The 21,804-nt window shown below is 44.3% G+C and overlaps 1 protein-coding gene and 1 pseudogene across 2 annotated transcripts in view; one reads left to right on the forward strand and one right to left on the reverse strand.

The window, feature by feature from the left end:
- Window positions 1-7,762: 7,762 nt before the first annotated feature.
- Window positions 7,763-16,412, forward strand: LOC311102213 (phenylalanine--tRNA ligase beta subunit-like). The gene is made up of 16 exons (XM_084143472.1): window positions 7,763-8,060; window positions 8,592-8,647; window positions 8,753-8,907; window positions 9,054-9,126; window positions 9,561-9,676; window positions 10,179-10,329; window positions 10,447-10,555; window positions 10,683-10,815; window positions 11,001-11,052; window positions 11,979-12,040; window positions 12,490-12,697; window positions 12,823-12,903; window positions 13,040-13,132; window positions 13,378-13,495; window positions 13,731-13,883; window positions 15,865-16,412. Exons 1-16 carry the CDS (start codon window positions 8,003-8,005, stop codon window positions 16,014-16,016), a joined length of 1,770 nt encoding a protein of 589 aa, XP_083999598.1. The 5' UTR covers window positions 7,763-8,002; the 3' UTR covers window positions 16,017-16,412.
- A 2,222-nt stretch (window positions 16,413-18,634) lies between these two features.
- LOC311101990 (sphingosine-1-phosphate phosphatase 2-like) overlaps window positions 18,635-21,804 on the reverse strand; it is an 8,507-nt pseudogene continuing 5,337 nt past the window's right edge. The window contains exons 3-4 of the transcript in view: window positions 19,697-19,786; window positions 18,635-19,145 (exon numbers count right to left, since the gene is read on the reverse strand). The product of the transcript in view is annotated as a sphingosine-1-phosphate phosphatase 2-like (transcript). The remainder of the gene's footprint in view (window positions 19,146-19,696; window positions 19,787-21,804) is intronic.

The raw sequence follows: 21,804 nt of genomic DNA on the forward strand, positions 1-21,804 counted from the left end.
GTAAAGGCTATGGCATTGAGCCACTATTTAGCAATGTGAGTAAGAGTTAGGCCAGACAACAAAGACAACTGAGAAACTAAGATAAAGAGGCCTCCCAATTTAGGGAGGGGAGAAACTGTTATGAAAACATGGTGCAGAATATTGTGAGAACGGCAATAACTGAGTAAAGCAGGGAGTAGGATATGTGTGTGTGTGTGTGTATGTATGTGTGTATGCATGTGTGTATATGTGTGTGTGTGTGAACTGAAGGTCAGTAGAGCAGTTTTAGAGTGGAAAACTACAGCCCGCCTACAGAGGGAAGGGATTTCTTTTTGTATGACGTATGAGTATAAAAGATGGACTCTGAAATTGTGATGGCAGAATTCTCAATGAATAAATATCTCTGACTATGCAGACCGGGACTCTGGCCGTTACTTAAATCCCAAAAGACTTACAACCTTTTGGGAGACGCACAGAGACACTAAAATAGTTTGTTAAATAATTCACATAACAAGGACCTCCTCAGGTCAAAAAAAAGAACGCTATGTAACATTATGCCTTCTCATTTCAGTCGCTGTACTCTTAATATACAGGATAACTATTGCCTTATGCTTCAGACGCAATCATTAGGCAAGGGCAGGTGTAGGAAAGGATGACACAGCATCTGTGCCATCAGTAAATACAGGTAGTAGTGTTAACCCCCCTGCACAGTCCCTGCAGCCGGACAATTTTCTCATGGCTTCTGGAAATAAATGCTTTCAGCATGCTCAACCGGGTGTCACTTATTCAACCGATATAAACTTTCAACCGGTTTCCCCCACTAAGCAACTAGTTGGAGTCAGAACCCGAGCCTTCTCAGGTCTCTCCTCCAACCTTTACGGGGTCTGAGCCCAGGTGCCTCCCACCATTAGCTCTGACAAATTGAAAACCCTAGTCATTGGTGACTCCATTACCCGCAATATTAGACTTAAAAATAATAATTCAGTGATCATACATTGTTAACCAGGGGGCAGGGCTACCGACATAAAGGCTAATCTGAAGATGGTGCTGGCTGAGGCTAAAACTGACGAGTGTAGATGGTATAGGGATATTGTTATTCACATCGGCACCAACGATGTTCGGATGAAACAGTCAGAGGTCACCAAGCACAACATAACTTCAGCGTGTAATTTAGCTAGAAAGATGTGTTGGCATCGAGTAATTGTCTCTGGCCCCCTCCCAGTTAAGGGGAGTGATGAGCTCTACAGCAGACTTGCACAACTCAATCGCTGGTTGAAAACTGTTTTCTGCCCCTCCCAAAAGATAGTGGGACTCCCCCACAAACAGGACTAAGCCTGGCCTGCTGAGGAGTGATGGACTCCATCCAAGCTTGAGGGGTGCTCTCATCTTATCTATCAACATAGACATGGCTCTAACTCTTCTAGCTCCACAATGAGATGGGGTGCAGGCCAGGCAGTAGGCTGTTAGCCAGCCTGCCCGCTTAGTGGAGTCTGCCACTAGCACAGTCAGTATAGTCAGCTCAGCTTTCCCCATTGAGACCGTGTCTGTTGCTCGATCTAGGTCAGGAAAAACATGCCGACTTAGCAATCACACTGGAATAAAGACCTCCTCCATTCCTGTCACGATTGAAAAAGATTGTGATAATATCTCACATCTCAAAATGGGACTACTTAATGTTAGATCCCTCACTTCCAAGGCAGTCATAGTCAATGAACTAATCACTGATCATAACCTTGATGTGATTGGCTTGACTGAAACATGGCTCAAGCCTGATGAATTTTGTCATGCCGCACACGCTCCGCGTCCCTGGCGCTCGAGGGCGCCAGGCTGCCATCATTACGCACACCTGTCACCATCGTTACGCGCATCTGTGCTTCATTGGACACATCTGGACTTCATCAATGTTTAATTACCTCCCCTATATCTGTCTGTTCCTCAGTTGTGATCCCGGTGTCAGCATTAATGTCGTTATGTTTCCCCTGTCCAGACGCTGTCTGTGTTTTGTTTCATGTCTGTATATATTAAATGTTCACTCCCTGTACTTGCTTCTCGTCTCCCAGCGTCTGTCCTCACAATGTTAAATCAGGCCTCTTCTCCAGGTTACACTAGTAACCATATACCCGCACATCCCGTAAAGGCGGATGTGTTGCTAACATTTCCGACAGCAAATGTCAATTTACAAAGAAAATACAAAATACTGCAATTTCGTCTTTTAAGCTTCTAGTTATAAAGTCTATGCAGCCTACTCAATCACTTTTTTATAGCTGGGCCATAAACAGCGTTCCTCACTAAGTTCCCTGAATTCCTATCGGACCTTGTAGTCATGGCAGATAACGTAAAATGTTTTGGTGACTTCAATATTCACATGGAAAAGTCCACAGACCCACTCCAAAAGGCTTTCAGAGCCATCATCGACTCAGTGGGGTTTGTCCAACATGTCTCCGGACCTATGCATTGCCACAGTCATACCCAGGATCTAGTTTTGTCCCATGAAATAAATATTGTGGATCTAAAAACAAATCCTCATAATCCTGGAATATCGAACCACAATCTTAATATGTTTGCAATCACAATAAATAATCTGCTCAGACCCCAACCAAGGATTATCAAAAGCTGTGCTATAAATTATCGGGCAACCCAAAGATTCCTCCTACCCAAGGACGTTGGAGTACAAAAATCAGTTAACCACCTAACCGAGGATCTAAATTTAACCTTGCGTAATACCCTAGATACAGTCGCACCAAAAAACATTTGTCATAAGAAATTAGCTCCCTGGTATATAGAAAATACCCGAGCCCTGAAGCAAGCTTCCAGATAATTGGAACAGAAATGGCGCTCCACCAAACTGGAAGTCTTCCGACTAGCTTGGAAAGACAGTACAGTGCAAGATCGAAGAGCCCTCACTGCTGCTCGATCAGCCTACTTTTCCAACCTAATTGAGGAGAATAAAAACAATCCAACATTTATTTTTTATACTGTCACAAAGCTAACTAAAAAGCAACATTCTCCAACAGAGGATGGCCTTCACTTCAGCAGTGATGAATTCATGAACTTATTCGACAAAAAGATAATGATCATTAGAAAGCAAATTACAGACTCCTCTTTGAATCTGCATATTTCTCCAAAACTCAGTCTGCACCAAACTGCCAGGATCTTGGATCAATGGAGATACTCAAGTTTTTTAATCCTGCATCTCTCTGCACATTCACGAAAATAGTAATGGCCTCTAAACCTTCCAGCTGCCTACTGGACCCTATTCCAACTAAACTATTGAAAGAGCTACTTCCTGTGCTTGGCCCTCCTATGTTGAATATAATAAACGGCTCCCTATCCTCTGGATGTGTACCAAACTCAGTAATAAAGCCTCTCGTGAAAAAGACAAAACCATGGCCTGGAAAATTAAAAAAACTATCGGCCTATATCGCATCTCCCGTTCCTCTCAAAATTTTTGGAAAAAGCTGTTGCGCAGCAACTCACTGCCTTCCTGAAGACAAGTAATGTATACAAAACGTTTTTACCTGATTGGTTTGATATTAATAGTTAAATGATATACTTACCAAATAGTAAGACATTTCTGTTCTACTAATCCTGTGTTTTTTTAAAGGGATGGTCTCCACTCTAGCTCCCTGCACCTAATCTGGGCGAATGGTCAATAGAGATAGCTTGAGCTGACAATTGACTGAGCCTGCATTCCATAGACAAGATGTGGTGTGTGGAACTGAGATAGAGATAGCCTGAAGGAGTAGAACAAACATCTAATTGTTTCTAATCATCCTTGCCATCTGGGGGTAGAACAACACCCCGTGCAAATAACTAACAGATGAACCCAAAGTGGCTTATGGTGCCCCGGTCTGCATGGGAAGGGTGGAACCAGCCATGACTAAGCATTTTTAGATCTACTATATAAGGAACTGCATGTCAGAGCTCTCGGCCCAACACTCAAGAGTGTTGGGTCGACCAGCCTCACTTACTACCTTATTAATACGTTTTGAATAAAGTAATATCCTGATTGGTGATTGACCTTGTCTCTCCTCATTATTGATTAGAATTTCAACGACAACGCTCCAGTCTGGTTTTAGACCCCATATTAGTACTGAGACTGCACTCGTGAAGGTGACAAATGACCTATTAATGGCGTCAGACCAAGGCTCTGCATCTGTCCTCGTACTCCTAGACCTTAGTGCCGCTTTTGACACCATCGATCACCACATTCTTTTGGAGAGATTGGAAACCCTAATTGGTCTACACCGACAAGTTCTTGCCTGATTTAGATATTTTCTGTTGGAAAGATATCAGTTTGTGTCTGTGGATGGTTTGTCCACTGACAAATCAATTGTACGTTTCGGTGTTCCTCAAGTTTCCGTTTTAGGACCATTATTGTTTTCACTATATATTCTACTGGCCGGGATTTCCTTGTCTCATCGTGCTCTAGCGACTCCTTGTGGTGGGCCGGGCACCTGCAAGCTGGCTTCGGTTGTCAGTTCGACTGTGTTTCCTACGACACAATGGTGCGGCTGGCTTCTGGGTTAAGCGAGCAGTGTGTCAAGAAGCAGTGCGGCTTGGCTCTTGTCCTTCTCCGAGTCCGTAGGGGAGTTGCAGCGATGAGACAAGATCGTAACTTCTGGGCCATGGCGTTGCATGTGAATGTTTATCCTTTTGTATTTTTGTATTTTTGAATCCCCTTTTTCTCCCCAATTTCGTGGTATCCAATTGATAAAGTTTGAATTCATTGGCCATGCTGTCAATCCAGCATGACTTCTGCTGCGTTCAAAACAACTGGAAACTCGTAACTGGGAAATCTCAGACTTCAGTGAATTCAAGACAACTTGGAGCTCCGACTGGGAAAATATGGAAAATAATTTTGAACGGTCATCCAACTCAGAATTCCAAGTCAGGAACTCGGCCTCTTTCTAGAGCCCACAAGAAGTACCGCCGTGCCACCTTCCTGTTCAAGTGAGCACAGCACAAGAAGGTGAGTCCAAATATTTATTGTATACTGTAGCCAAGAAAGTAATACTAAGTGAATGTTGTGTAGTAATCTGTTAGTATCCCATGTGCCTCACCCTAATAATTTGGTCCCTTTCCCCCCTCATAACAGCCTACGATGACGTGGATGTCAATTAAGGCAGCCCCCCGCACCTCTCTGATTCAGAGGGGTTAGGTTAACCCTTTTATTTTTCAATTTTCGCCTAAAATGACATACCCAAATCTAACTGCCTGTAGCTCAGGACCTGAAGCAAGGATCTGCATATTCTTGAAACCATTTTGAAGTTTGTGGAAATGTGAAATTAATGTAGGAGAATATAACACATTAGATCTGGTAAAAGATAATACAAACAAAAAAACATGCGATTTCTATTTCTATTTTTGTTCCATCATCTTTGAAATCCAAGAGAAGGCCACAATATAATATTGCAGTTTAGACACAATTTAGATTTTGGCTACTAGATGGCAGCAGTGTGTGTTTGCAAAGTTTCAGATTGATCCAGTGAAGCATTGCAATACTGGACTATTTTGTATCAAGTCTGCCCAAATGTGCCGAATTGGTCAATTGATACATTTTCAAGTACATAACTGTAGAGAACATACAAAAATGATATGGTAATACAAAATGTAAATTTACACACTCCCAGGAATGTCATACATGATGGATCATTAGCTTATACACTAACTTTCACACATCTAGATGGCCGGGCGGGGTGCGTGTGGAGCCAGAGAAAGCAGGGGTTCAAACTGTAGAACCCAGTTCCCACATTTGAATGTAAAAATGGATTTTATCAAACAAAACTATGTTACATTTTATCTCTGGGACCCTTAGGATGACAAATCAGAGCAAGATTACTGAATGTAAGCACATTATTTACCTTCAGAGGTGAATGTATCAAACCAGTTGCCATGATACGTTTTTTGTTGTTGTCCTCTCTCCTCAAACAATAGCATGGTATTTTTTCACTGTAATAGCTACTATAAATTGGACAGTGCAGTTAGATTAACAAGAATGTAAGCTTTCTGCCCATATAAGACATGTCTATGTCCTGGAAAGTTTGCTGTTACTTACAACAGTCATGCTAATCACATTAGCGCACGTTAGCTCAACCGTCCCGTATACGGGACACAGATCCCGTAAAGGTTAAATGCGGAAGACACATTTCAGTTGAATGCATTCAGTTGTACAACTGACTAGGTATCCCCCTTTCCTTTACTGTTCTGACATGGTGGTACACATGTAGCCTATAGCCTGTTTTAGAGAAATGTAGTCATTGAATATTGTAAGAACTTTCATTGTCTGCTTACATGCCCCCTTTATTTATCCTACGGTTCTGACTTGGTGTAATACTGTAAGAACGGCCCATGCTCTATATTGACTACGTCCGTTCTAGCTCGGATGGCCTCTTATCCGTTCGTCGTTCCCATATGCCATTGTTTGTACATCTCAATTGTCAGTAGAAACCACATTTGTTTGAGCAAGTCAGCCTATCAGCTCTGTTTTTAAAACAGGCAGTAAATGAGGCTGAATGAACTGTTTCGCTGCCAGACAAGGCTCCGCTGATAGCCAGGTGTAGTGGTGGTAAGGATTCACTCCATGGTGCTGAAAAGAAAGCTCTGCTGTTGGGACAGCTTTATGTAGACCCTAACAGTTTGTTGGCACCGTTTGTCACCGTTATAGTGCAATGAATGTATTGTTAGTGTTGTGTTGTGTAGTGTAGTGGCTTTGCTGGCATGCATCCCCAAAATATTATTTTTTTGCCACACATGCTAAAACTGCCACTGGCTACCTTGTCATGCTGCTGCTCCAGTTTCAACTATTCTGCCTGCGGCTATGGAACCCCGACCTATTCACCGGACATGCTACCTTGTCCCGGACCTGCTGCTTTCGACCCTCTCTCTCCCTCCCTCTCTCTCTGTCTCTACCGCACCTGCTGTCTCAACTTCTGAATGCTCGGCTATGAAAAGCCAACTGACATTTACTCCTGAGGTGCTGACCTGTTGCACCCTCTACAACCACTGTGATTATTATTTGACCCTACTGGTCATCTATGAACGTTTTAACATCTTGAAGAACGATCTGGCAGTAATGGCCATGTATTCTTATGATTTCCACTCGGCACAGCCAGAAAAGTACTGGCCACCCCTCAGAGCCTGGTTCCTCTCTAGGTTTCTTCCTAGGTTCCTGCCTTTCTAGGGAGTTTTTCCTAGCCACAGTGCTTCTACATCTGCATTGCTTGCTGTTTGGGATTTTAGGCTGGATTTCTGTATAGCACTTTGTGACATCTGCTGATGTAAAAATAGCTTTATAAATACATTGGAAAGTTACATATCTTGAAAACTTGATTGCTGACAAGCAAAACATTTTGGGACTATGTCAACAATGGACTAATGAAACAAATACCAAATAATAGTTTTTGGGTGAAGTTTTCCTTTAAGGCAGCCCCCACAGCTATCTGATTCAGAGGGGTTGGGTTGAACGCATTCAGTTGTGCAACTGACTAGTGCTGCATTCATGACAACTGGGAACTCAGAACTGGGAACTCGGAAATCTCCAACTTCCGATTTCAGTTCATTCAATACAATTGGGAACTCAGGGAAAAATTGTTTTGAACAGTCATCCAACTCTGAATTTCAACTCGGGAACTCGGGCCTCTTTCTAAAGCTCCGACTTTCCGACCTGAAGATCGCTGACGTTATGATTTGACCTCGTATCTTTCCGAGGTCCCAGTTGTCTTGAAAGCCTTTCCCTTTTCCTTCCCACCTGGGACTGGCAGACTAACAAGGCTGCGTTCACAATACATAAACGGTTCTACCCCGTTACACTTGGTCTTCGATAATCCAGTGTGACTGTGAATTAACTGTTTTAAATTTCCGTTTATATAATTCGATACGAAATGCCAATATGTGACTTTTGGTAAGAGTAGTGCTTTACCAATAATTCAGACTGGCATTATCCCGGACAGCTACAGCCGGCTTCGAGGGGTCCTTCAGTCTTGGAGGAAGGATTAGCATCTAGCGGTTAGCCGTGGTCAACATGCCGACTGTCAGTGTCAAAAGGGATCTTCTGTTCCATGCCTTGGGCAGAACATACAGTAAGAAATGTTACTTACCATATCAAGTAATAGATATTGAGGAAATTTGACAATTAAACTAGTCTGTTTCTGCGTTGTGTTTTCAGACAGAAGGAACGTAGCTAAAGCGAGATAGCTACCTGGCTGCCGTGGCTACCTAGCTAGCTGCTGCATGTTTGAATGGATGGGCAAAGTGTTCGCTAGCTTCAGCTAACAGTGGCTGATGCCGTGGCAATAACAGCGTATCACTCTTTTTGTGGGTTGTTTAACAACATATAAAATATTTTACCTACACAACAACGGTATCTACTCTGTTTCTACTGAATAGTGATTGAAAACATGATTTGATAGTGTTGACAGAACTGATGCTTGTTATTTCACGACGATTGCATCATTTCCCAGTCCAGACCTCCAAGCCTGCTACTGACTGACCACCACATCTACGTCCATTTAACTAGGAAAATCTAACTAAATTAAGAATGGAGGTGGGACCAAAATAAACGAATTATTCCAACAGATATTAAAATGTTATTCTCTTTCCCTTTCTTTCAGCTGATGAAGAATTTGATGAGTTGTGTTTTGAATTTGGGCTGGAGCTCGATGAGATTGTGAGTAGAAGACTGAGGATGAACCTCAACCATATCCACTTGTTTGTGTGATAACCAATTTAGTGTTTTCGGGCTACCCATCCTCCCTCTAACCCTGTCCTTCAGACCTCAGAGAAGGACATCATCAGTCGTGAACAGGGGGACACCAAGGCAGAGGGGGCGTCTGATGTGATTCTGTATAAGATCGATGTTCCAGCTAACCGCTATGACCTGCTGTGTCTGGAAGGACTGGTCAGGGGCCTGCAGGTCTTCAAGCAAAAGTATGTAAACACATCTATATGGAGAATTGTGTGCTTAAACATGACTCTTACATTGCCAAAGTACTTTCAGCTTGTGCTGCTTTATCGTGTGTGTTGTCTTCAGCTCTGTATTGACATGCCCATGTCCATGTGTGTCTGCGCTCCAGGATGGAAGCCCCTCGCTACAGGCGTGTGAGTCCAGCCAGAGGAGAGCCTCAGAGGCTGGTCATCACAGAGGAGGTGGGTGGAAAACACGGACCAGACTCTCTGTTTAATGATCTGGGTCTTAGGTAGAGTGTAGGGTTGGTTAATTTGGTCATCAGAGGAGGTGGGTGGAAAACACGGACCACCCCCTCTGTTTAATGACCTGGGTTCTGGACCGAGTGTAGGGTTGGTTCATTTGGTCATCACAGAGTAGGGGGGTGGAAAACATGTTATTTTAGTTTAATGACCTGGGTTCTGGGCAGAGTCTAGGGTTGATGTATGAACCACCACTGCAGTCCTTTGTGACAAGATGATTAATTAAGATATTGAACTGTTGATGAATGCCTCTACATTTGTAGAGGCTGTGCAAAGGAGGCTTTGGGTCAAGTGTTGGAAGTAAGAGAGTGGAATTTTAGAGATGAATGAGAGAATCCTGACTCTGTGGGGGCCCCTGTTTGTGCCTGTCGCAGACGGCTGCTGTGCGACCCCACGCTGTGGCTGCAGTCCTGAGGAACATCACCTTCACACTGGAACGCTATGACAGCTTCATTGAATTACAGGAGAAACTCCATCAGAACGTCTGTAGGTTAGTCAGACACCTAACACATCTCTACCTTCATATAAAAATATATATAATTCCCACACATACACAAGTTTGACCAACTCAGTGGCCTTGAGGTTAGTGTCCTGAGATTGGAAGGTTGGGGGTTTGGTCCTCGGTCGAGTCATACCAAAGACTTTGATGCCTCTATGCTTGGCACTCATCATTAAGGAAATTGATTGGTGGTAAGACCCTGCGACAGTCTTGCATCCTGTCCAGCGGGTGTACTTGTACATCAAAATGCCTTATGCTACAAAAATAGGAGATAGGGCCAGGAGCCTATTGGCTTGGACAAGGCTTACTTACACACACAATTTTACCTCTGCATATTTATTGTCAATGTTGTGGTCAGAGACCCTTTTCAATACCATGCCTCATACTTCATTGATTACTTTCAGTGTGTTCTTCTCTGGGAGTCTCTGAGATGTGTTGTCTCAGTGGAAGTTGTGACAATGTGTGCGAGTTGACTGTAATCTGTGCTCTGTAGGAAAAGGACTCTGGTTGCCATCGGCACCCATGACCTGGACACCATTTCAGGCCCCTTCACCTACACAGCCAAGGCACCTGGTGACATCCGCTTCAAACCTCTCAACCAGGCAAAGGAGTACACCGCACAGGAACTCATGAGCCTCTACAAGGTGAGCAGGGATTGGCTACAAAGATTATGAGCCTCTGTGATGTGAGTTGTGATTGGCTATGGCTAGAGATCTTTTATTTCTGTCATCCTATGTTTTCTTTGTATTTCTCCCTCTCAGACAGACAGCCACTTGCGACACTATCTGCACATCATTGAAGACAAGCCTGTATATCCTGTCATCTATGACAGCAACGGCATTGTCCTGTCTATGCCGCCAATCATCAATGGTGAGGACACACACATATGACCACAGGTTGTAAGGCAAAACTATTAACCTAGTGGACTTCCAATATTGATTAACCCATCGTATGCTGTAGATACTGTTCTAACAGCCCCCCCTCTGTTGTTTTTTAGGGGACCATTCCAAAATCACCTTGAATACAAAGAATGTTTTTATCGAGTGCACAGCCACTGATCTTACCAAGGCAAAAATCGTGTTGGACATGATGGTGACGATGTTCTGCGAGTATTGTGAGGAGCCTTTCACGTGAGTCCAGGCAACAGCTGTTTAGATTTCTATCACTGAAATTAAATCACTAATAGCTAAACCTAATGTTTTTTTGTGTGTAAAATAAGACCATGAATTACTGGAAGTTATAGTCATAAGAAGTTCCTTTTCCCGGCCCCACTTTAATAGACTCCTCTTGATCTATGTCACGTTCTCTCTCTCAGGGTAGAGGAGGCTGAGGTGGTGTACCCAGACGGCAGGACCTGTCGGTACCCGGTACTGTATCCCCTTACCATCACTCTGCAGTCTGTTTCCTTTTGTGGGAAAATATACTGAACAAAAATATAAACGCAACATGTAAAGTGTTGGTCCCATGTTTCATGAGCTGAAATAAAAGATCCCAGAAATGTTCCATACGCACAAAAATATTTATCTCAAATTTTGTCCACATCCCTGTTAGTGAGCATTTCTCCTTTGCCAAGATCATCCGTCCACCTGACAGGTGTGGCATATCAAGATGCTGATTAAACAGCATGATCATTACACAGGTGCACCTTGTGCTGGGTACAATAAAAGGCCACTCTAAAATGTGCAGTTTTGTCACAAGACAATGCCACAGATGTCTCAAGTTTTGAGGGAGCGTACAATTGGCATGCTGACGGCAAGAATATCCACCAGAGCTGTTGCCAGAGAATTTAATGTTAATTTCTCTACCATAAGACACCGCCAACGTCGTTTTAGAGAAGTTTGTTAGTACGTCCAACCGGCCTCACAACTGCAGACCACGTGTAACCGTGCCAGCCCAGGACCTCCACATCCTTCTTCTTCACTTGCGGGATAGTCTGAGACCAGCCACCCGGACAGCTGATGAAACTGTCTGTAATAAAGCCCTTTTGTGGGGAAAAACTCATTCTGATTGTCTGGGCTTGGCTCCCCAGTCGGTAGGCCTATGCCCTCCCAGGCCTACCCATGGCTGCGCCCCTGCCCAGTCTTGTGAAATCCATAGATTAGGGCCTAATGAATTTATTTAAATTGACTGATTTCCTTAAATGAACTGTAACTAAGTAAAACCGTTGAAATTGTTGAGTGTGGCGTTTATATTTTTGTTCAGTATCTATTAGAACCCACTGGTCTATGTAAATTCTGACTATCCCCATTCTATTCCTAACCCTCTACCGTCCTGCTATACCATGTGACCTCAGGAGCTAGCTTACAGGAAGGAGACTCTGTCAGCAGACTTCATCAACCGCAAAGTTGGCATCAGGTAACTAAGTGACTTAATATCCAACCCTGTTCCTGGAGATCTACCCTCTTGTGGGTTTTCGTTCCAACCCTAATCTAGTGCACCTTTCTAACAATTAGCTGGTTGATAAGATGAATCTGGTTAGTTACAACTGGGGTTGGAGTGAACCTACAGGAGGGTCGCTCTCCAGGAACAGGGTTGGAGACCCCTGCTCTAAATGCTAAGCAGAATGCTACCAACATTCCTGCAGATGCTTATAAATGGTTTACATTGTACATATTTAGCGGACGCTCTTATTCAGAGCGACTTACATTAGCAATTATGGTTAAGTGCCTTGCTCAATGACAGACTTTTTTTCACCTAGTCGGCTCTGGGATTCGAACCAGAAACCTTTCAGTTACTGACCAAACGCTCTTAACCACTAGGCTACCTGCCACTGTTTAATGTTTGTAATGTTTTTTTGTCTCCAGTGAGTCGACTGAGCACATCGCCCAGCTGTTGACCAAGATGTGCTTGCGCTCAGAGGTCATGAGCGACGGCGAACAGATCGAGGTGGAGATCCCGCCCACGCGCTCTGACGTCATCCACGCCTGTGACATCATGGAGGACGCCGCCATGGCGTACGGTTTCAACAATATTCCCCGCACCACGCCACGCACCTATACCGTAGCCAATCAGGTGATGGGATTTTTCAGCAGGTTATTCAGGAGTGAAGTTGATTGGTTGTTGACTGGAGCTGCTGGTTGGTTGGTATTAAGTGGTGATATCTTGTTTTCTATCTCATGACTTTGTTGTGTTTTTAGCTCCCACTGAATAAGCTGTCAGAGCTGCTGAGACAGGACCTGGCTGCTGCTGGATTCACGGAGGCCCTCACCTTCGCCCTGGTAATGACCACTCACTCATTCACTCTCTCTACCTCTGTGGACCCCAGGAAGAGTAGCTTCTGCAAAAGCTAATGGGGATCCAAATAAATAAACATATACACACATTTTCATGTGTTGTATCTGTCTTCCTGTGCAGTGTTCTCAGGAGGACATAGCTGACAAGCTGTTGAAGAACATCTCAGAGACCAGAGCATGTCACATCTCCAACCCCAAGACAGCTGAGTTCCAGGTGAACCACCATTACCTTCGATTAATCATGTCTCTGTGATAACATTATAAACAGTCCCCCTTTGGTCTCTGAATGATCTCTTACAATTGGTATAAATTACAGCAATTATCAAGTAAAACAGTTTAATGGCTTCTATCTCCCCCTGTTGATGTGAGTGTTTCCTCCATAAGAGGGTGCTGTGTGACTGGGTGGGTGTGTCAGAGGCTGCTGGTGGTGTAAACAGCAGTGCTCGTCTTCTCCACCAGGTGGCGCGCACCACCCTGCTCTCAGGGCTGCTGAAGACTGTGGCTGCCAACAGGAAGATGCCTCTGCCCCTCAGGCTGTTTGAGATTTCAGACGTGGTGCTCAAGGATGGAACCAAAGGTGTGTTTGTGTGTGGGTGTAACCCAAGTATTCATAATGTAGTGTATTCATGGATATGTGTAGAAATAATGTCATTGTATGCCTGACTTTCTAATTTATTTATTAGGACAAACATTCATTTACATACTGATTCCCTCATACTCAACAATACACACACTGTCATAATCAGTTTTTAAAGACATCCTACAGTATATCCTAACGGCCACGTTGTCATCTCCTCTACTCTCCCTCTCAGACGTGGGGGCCAGGAACAACCGTCGTCTGTGTGCCGTCTACTACAACAAGAGTCCTGGGTTCGAGGTGATCCACGGCCTGATGGACCGGGTCATGCAGCTGCTGGAGGTCAAACCAGGCCAGGGCGATGGCTACCACATCCAGGCTGCCGATGGTATGACAACCAGGGAGCCATCTCAGTAGTTTAAACTGGACTCCGTTTCCTTCAATGGCAACTGATTGGTGAAAGCTCTGGATAGGTTTTCAGTTTTCACCATGGTGCTTTCAACTGACATGTCAAGCCTGTCCCAACTCAGTGGTTATGAAGGAAAGGAGGCAAGGAAAGGAAATGGTGTAAAACTATTGGGGCATGGCCTAAGTCCTACACTGGGATGACAGCACTGTCTCACTATAATAGTATTATAAATTGCAGTAGAAAACCTATCCAGAACTTTCACCAATCAGTTGCCATTGAAGGAAACGAAGTCCAGTTTAGACTACTGAGATCAAATCAAATTTTATTTTTCACAGACACGTGTTTAGCAGATGTTATTGCGGGTGTAGCAAAATGCTTGTGCTTCTAGCTCCGACAGTGCAGTAATATCTAACAAGTAATATCTAACAATTTCACAACATATACAGTACCCAATACACACACATCTAGTAAGGAATGGAATTTAAGAATATATACATATATGGACAAGCAATGACAGAGTGGCATGGACTAAGATGGACTAAGATACAGTAGAATATTATAGAATACAGTACAGATGGCCCAAGTCCTTAGAAAGTCCCATATCATAGCTTCACAGTTCATACCTATCCTCAACATACAGTACAGTTGTGGCTGTATTTCCCGAGCCGGAATTAAATATTGTGATTATAAGGGGTATTTTGTCTGCTCTAGTGAAGTGAATGTTTTTCCATTGCACTAATGAAGCTTGATCCACAAATCAGTGTTTTTTATGAGCTGTGGGTTCTGCAGGGCTCAAGTAGCTCTAACCCCTCCCACTTTCTTGCTCTCGCTCTCTCTCTCTCAAGGTCACACCTCTGGATGTGTGTGTCTCCTGCCACAATCAGACATTGGGGAAATCGATGGGCTCAAGTACCACAGAGGGAGAGGGATGAGGAGGTTGTGAAGAGGGAGAGCAGGGGTGCAGAGGACAGAGAGAGACTTGGAAATCAGGGGATAGAGAGGGAGGGAGGGAAAGAGCATATCGTTTCAGCAGGGGGAGTCAGACTGCATGTGAGTCACGTCTGCTGCTGCAGTGCGCCTGCCTGGGTTTACAGGGAGATAGACTGCCTGAAACAAACACTCACACTTATACAGCTACAGAAAACCAGTTAGACTGTCACATTTCCACCACTAGCACGCTATTATGCAGACCAGACACACAACACACATGCAAAAAACACATACAATCACAAAACATATATGAACAACACACACACAGAACTGTACAGAGCCTTCTAGCACCATTAGGCTGCTGAGCTCCACACTCCGTGTGTCCTTAACCCAATTACAGGGTCATGATCTTCTCCGAGAGCTCACCTGTAGAGTACCTCCCCTCCTGCAGGACCTCCTGCAATGCTACCCCATGGAAGGAGGGAGAGGGGGAGAGAGAGAGGGAGAGAGAGAGGGACTCTTAAGGAGCAGATGCCCACGTTTCACTTAACTATGTCAAATTCAGCCCTTCCCGTTCACTGTTAAAGGCATGCTTGACTGTCTGGTTAGTGTTGACCTTGGCTCAGAGAGAATTAATCTGAGAGGGTTTTCAGGGTGGGTGGAATAGGTTGTCACCTATTTAGCTATTAGTGTACTATTTTTAAAGACTGGTTGTCATGGTGCTGCCCTGCTTTGGAAGAGACACACACACAACATGTAGAGCGATTTCTTTAGCTAGTTATGAGTAAGCATCCGAACGGTGAGCTAAGGAATACATTAGCTTTTAGGAGCAAAGCCGCGTGGGAAGAAGTGAAGCACCATGGGAGAGGAGAACAGAACAGCATAGGAATGGATCTTGAGTCGCTCTCGTCTGTGTGGAAACATTTAGTCAGAGACAGCACTTTTTATGTTTATTATCACTGGACCACTGTGAGAAGCCTCTTCACCTCTCCTTCCTTCCCACCCCCCTCTTCTGTTTCCCCTTTTTCAGATTCCACCTTCTTCCCTGGTCGCTGTGCTGAGATCTTTGCCTGCGGGAAGAGCATAGGACGCCTCGGGGTCCTTCACCCTGATGTCATCAACCGCTTTGAGCTCACCATGCCATGCTCCGCCCTGGACATCGACATCGAGCCCTTCCTGTGATGTCACAACCACACCCTGGGTGTGATGTCACACCCAAACACACACCGAACCTGTAACACCACCAAACTCATCAACCAACACAGGTTCATTTACTCATGCTCAGTCCATCTCAACACAGGCTTTCTCAGCTCCAGCAGAGAACGGCCCAACCTGCCCCAGCGGAACTCACGTTTTCACACAAATCTCCCATTGACATCACATTGAAAGCTTGAGATATGAGTGCAAAAGTTAGGATTCGGCCCCAAATGACTTGTTCAGTTTAAATCACGCATGGTATTTCTGTTGGACAAATGTACAACAGTATATGAATTAACCATAGAAACTGTAGGCTGGTATATACAAAGTATGTGGCTGTATTTTTATCTCCATGGTAATTAAAATGAACATGAGATGTCAGCCTGTGTTTCTGAATTCATCTCAGTCCTGCTTCACATTAGCTTTCAACCCGTATACTGTACCATTTAAAGACTTTGCTCTGAGCAATGATATCGATTCCAGTCATTTACATTAAAAGGTTTGTCATACAGCATATAGGCCAAATGGACTGTATGAGTGTAAATAACAGGAAGCCACAAAGCTGTGATGTGTCTGACTGGTTTGGTCTTGTTAGGTGGGTTAATGCTCCTGGGCGGAGCTTTATCTACTTAATGAAAGATACAACAGGACATGAACTCTGACATACAGTCGTGGTCAAAAGTTTTGAGAATGACACAAGTATTGGTCTTCACAAAGTTCGCTGCTTCAGTGTTATGAGATATTTTTGTCAGATGTTACTATGGTATACTGAAGTATAATAGCATACTTTAGCTGTCAAAGGCGTTTATTGATAATTACATTACGTTTATGCAGAGTCAATATTTGCAGTGTTGACCCTTCTTTTTCAAGACCTCTGCAATCCACCCTGGCATGCTGTCAATTAACTTCTGGGCCACATCCTGACTGATGGCAGCCCATTCTTGCATAATCAATGCTTGGAGTGTCAGAATTTGTGGGGTTTTGTTTGTCCACCCGCCTCTTGAGGATCGACCACAAGTTCTCAATGGGATTAAGGTCTGGGGAGTTTCCTGGCCATCGATGTTTTTTTCCCCGAGTCACTTAGTTATCACATTTGCCTGATGGCAAGGTGCTCCATCATGCTGGAAAAGGCATTGGACGTCACCAAACTGTTCTTGGATGGTTGGGAGAAGTTGCTCTCAGAGGATGTGTTGGTACCATTCTTTATTCATGGCTGTGTTCTTAGGCAAAATTGTGAGTGAGCCCACTCCCTTGGCTGAGAAGCAACCCATTTACATTTTAGTCATTTAGCAGACGCTCTTATCCAGAGCGACTTACAGTTAAGTGAGTGCATACATTTTCATACTGGCCCCCCGTGGTCTCAGGATGCTTTACTGTTGGCATGACACAGGACTGATGGTAGCGCTCACCTTGTCTTCTCCGGACAATGTGTTTTCCGGATGCCCCAAACAATCTGATAGGGGATTCATCAGAGAAAATGACTTTACCCCAGTCCTCAGCAGTCCAATCCCTGTACCTTTTGCAGAACATCAGTCTGTCCCTGATGTTTGTTTTTCCTGGAGAGAAGTGGCTTCTTTGCTGCCCTTCTTGACACCAGGCCATCTTCCAAAAGTCTTTGCCTCACTGTGCGTGCAGATGCACTCACACCTGCCTGCTGCCATTCCTGAGCAAGCTCTGCATTGGTGGTGCCCCGATCCCGAAGCTGAATCAACTTTAGGAGACGGTCCTGGCGCTTGCTGGACTTTCTTGGGCGCCCTGACGCCTTCTTCACAACAATTGAACCTCTCTCCTTGAAGTTCTTGATGATCTGATAAATGGTTGATTTAGGTGCAATCTTACTAGCAGCAATATCCTTGCCTGTGAAGACCTTTTTGTGCAAAGCAATGATGACGGCACTGGTTTCCTTGCAGGTAACCATGGTTAACAGAGGAAGAACAATGATTTCAAGCACCACCCTCCTTTTAAAGCTTCCAGTCTGTTATTCTAACTCAATCAGCATGACAGAGTGATCTCCAGCCTTGTCCTCATCAACACTCTCACCTGTGTTAACGAGAGAATCACTGACATGATGTCAGCTGGTCCTTTTGTGGCAGGGCTGAAATGCAGTGGAAATCTTTTTTTGGGATTAAGTTCATTTTCATGGCAAAGAGGGACTTTGCAATTCATCTGATCACTCCTCATGACATTCTGGAGTATAAGCAAATTGCCATCATCAAAACTGAGGCAGCAGACTTTGTGAAAATTAGTATTTGTGTCATTCTCAACTTTTGACCACGACTGTACAATGCAGTACTGTAATTCTAGAGGTGTTTAGGTATGTTTGAATGTGATAAAAAAGGAAGGAGGTATCAAGGACTTACAAAAGTCAAGGGAGAAAAAACGGTCATAAATAACATGTTGAAAATAAAATCGGTATAATTCTGAATCTTTTAATTTGTCTTCAGTCTTTCAAAGTTACACAATAATGTGTGAAATACAGAATCAATGTATAAAATCAGAGGTATAAAAGGTAAAAATGTCAGAGAGAAATATACAAGGCACATTTTTATACAACACTTGCTAGGATCCTGTCATCATTCATGTTATATAGTAACAGCATTGGGTCATAGCAGTGCCAGTCCTATGAACAGTCTATTGACCAGAATAGAGTGGACCAGGCCTATGGATGTATAGGTGGTGAATTTATACGGCACCTCCATCTCCTTCCTTCTCCTGGCGTCTGTCTTTGACTGACACTCCATACCAGGAGCACAGCACCCACAGACTGGCTGTCTTCACCATCTGTCGAGTCGCCACCAACGCCACGACACCCACCACAAAGCGGGCGCTGCCCAGGGCTAAGCCACCCAGTGTCAGTGCTGGCAGGGGTACGGGTAACACCCCCTGGGGCTCAAACATCACCCCCAGCCTCTCATTCACTCAGTAGCCCACAGAACAGCCTGCACCCACCCCCAGGATGGTAGTGGTGTAATGGTCCAGCACAGGGTAGGTGAAGCTCAGGAAGAAGGCCAGTACCAACGCCCAGACGGGGGAGAGTAGGGAGGTGAGCTGGAGCCGGTCAAATGTTTCCCAGTATGGATAGGTGGCTGAGATTAGAGCACCACAGATCACATCCTGAAACCATCAGGGAGGGTGAGTATATAGAGTACATGTATTCTATACATTTTTGTAATTGCTTAGACAGACATATTCATAGTAGTTTGAAGGGTGATGTGGTCTTTATGGTGATGAAGTGCTGGTCTGAGTCAGAGGAGGCTGGTGGGAGGAGCTATAGGAGGACAGGCACATTGTAATGGCTGGAATGGAATTAATGGAACAGAGTCATACATGTGGTTTCCATATGTTTGATACCGTTCCATTCATTCCTTTCCAGCCATTATAATGAGCCCATCCTCCTATAGCTCCTCCCACAAACCTCCTCTGGTCTGAGTGTTGTACTGGAACCTCAGTTATCTCAACTTTACTCCAAAAACTCTTTACAGGTCATAATGAACTACTTATTCTTCTGTAATGGCATGATGAATGTGAAAGGCAGGGCCCCCTAGTTAAGAGTGCCAGCCAGACATACAGTATGAATAATAAATCCTGCATTGGATCTGAATGTTTTATACAGTACTTTATAAAGTACTTTATAGAGTACTGTCGGGGCAGAGGAAGAGACTCACCAGATCAGAATGCATGCCTGTGTACAGACGACTCAGACACACCCACACAGACAGCACCACCGCCACAAGCAGACCCACTACAAACTGGAACTGTGGACAGAAAATAGAGGTACACACACAAATCACACTCAGATGTGGGTGCACACACACAAACACACATACACAACTACAAAATACACAACTATTTTACATTTCATTTACATTTCAGTCATTTAGCAGACGCTCTTATCCAGAGCGACTTACAGTTAGTGAGTGCATACCATTTTCATACTGTCTGATGAGACATTCTCTGATACTTTGATAAATGATGGATACGATCTGAAAACCTCATCAGCTTGGGACTGTCAGACTATGACGGTGGAACCAAGAAATTCCCAACATTTTTCTGTACAGAGAGTATCGGAACGTGCTTAACCCACCTAGCCAATCGGAGGGAAATGGACGTATTGCTTATACACCTATCCATTCCTCCAGATCTACACACGGCTCTAGGGGTAGGGGTTGTTTCTGGGCAGGGCCACTTCTTTCTCTCCTTCTCTCGTCTTCTTTGTCTAGCCTTTTCCTCCTGTTGATATTTGATCAAGTCCTCCATTGGTCAATCCCCCTAAGACAACTACATCTTCTATCTGTCATCCATCTATTCTGCCACTTTGACATATGGACTGCCTTAAAGTCTTCCTCTCTTTTACACAACGGTCTCTCTCCATCTCTCCTTCCCTTCCCGCTCCCTCCTTTATATTATTTACCTGTTTGTGTTTTTGTTTCCCTCCATTTCAATGACAGTGAAGAGAGCCCATGTCATGTGTATTCATTGACCTTCTTTTCTCCTTTTCCCTCCCTCCCTCCCTCCCTCCCTCCCTCCCTCCCTCCCTCCCTCCCTCCCTCTTGCAGCTGGGGGGCCTTTCAGAAGAAGTTAATGAAGAGAGGACTCTGAATGGACACAAAGGATGCTGGGATGGAGGGGCCACTGTGATTGACTGTCCTGACCTTTCACCCCTCAGAACCTAAGAGATCGCCTCAGGCCATTCAGACCACTGCACCAGACCACTACACATCTATAGCTATGTGCCCTCTCTGAAACAGAAACTAAGTCACCACTGCACCAGACCACTACACATCTATAGCTATGTGCCTTCTTTGATTCTCAGAAACAATGTCACCACATGCATAGCTATGCATGCTCTCTCAGAAACAATGTCACCACATGCATAGCTATGCATGCTCTCTCAGAAACAATGTCACCACATGTACAGTGAGGGAAAAAAAGTATTTGATCCCCTGCTGATTTTGTACGTTTTCCCACTGACAAAGAAATGATCAGCCTATAATTTTAATGGTAGGTTTATTTGAACAGTGAGAAACAGAATAACAACAAAAAATCTAGAAAAACGCATGTCAAAAATGTTATAAATTGATTTGCATTTTAATGAGGGAAATAAGTATTTGACCCCTCTGCAAAACATTACTTAGTACTTGGTGGCAAAACCCTTGTTTGCAATAACAGAGGTCAGACGTTTCTTGTAGTTGGCCACCAGGTTTGCACACATCTCAGGAGGGATTTTGTCCCACTCCTCTTTGCAGATCTTCTCCAAGTCATTAAAGTTTCGAGGCTGACGTTTGGCAACTCGAACCTTCAGCTCCCTCCACAGATTTTCTATGGGATTAATGTCTGGAGACTGGCTAGGCCACTCCAGGACCTTAATGTGCTTCTTCTTGAGCCACTCCTGTGTTTTGGGTCATTGTCATGCTGGAATACCCATCCACGACCCATTTTCAATGCCCTGGCTGAGGGAAGGAGGTTCTCACCCAAGATTTGACGGTACATGGCCCCGTCCATCGTCCCTTTGATGCGGTGAAGTTGTCCTGTCCCCTTAGCAGAAAAATACCCCCAAAGCATAATGTTTCCACCTCCATGTTTGACGGTGGGGATGGTGTTATTGGGGTCATAGGCAGCATTCCTCCTCCTCCAAACACGGCGAGTTGAGTTGATGCCAAAGAGCTCGATTTTGGTCTCATCTGACCACAACACTTTCACCCAGTTCTCCTCTGAATCATTCAGATGTTCATTGGCAAACTTCAGACGGGCATGTATATGTGCTTTATTGAGC

This window comes from Coregonus lavaretus, assembly GCF_964263955.1.
Source record: "Coregonus lavaretus genome assembly, chromosome: 26".
In the NCBI taxonomy this organism is placed as follows: domain Eukaryota; kingdom Metazoa; phylum Chordata; class Actinopteri; order Salmoniformes; family Salmonidae; genus Coregonus; species Coregonus lavaretus.

What these genes read in the sequence shown, in the direction of transcription:
- LOC311102213 (XM_084143472.1), top strand. Translation starts at nt 8,003, where the DNA reads ATGCCGACTGTCAGTGTCAAAAGGGATCTTCTGTTCCATGCCTTGGGC. An exon ending in CCTATACCGTAGCCAATCAG is followed by an intron (nt 12,698 to 12,822) that starts GTGATGGGATTT and finishes TTGTGTTTTTAG; the next exon opens with CTCCCACTGAATAAGCTGTC. An exon ending in CCACATCCAGGCTGCCGATG is followed by an intron (nt 13,884 to 15,864) that starts GTATGACAACCA and finishes CCCCTTTTTCAG; the next exon opens with ATTCCACCTTCTTCCCTGGT.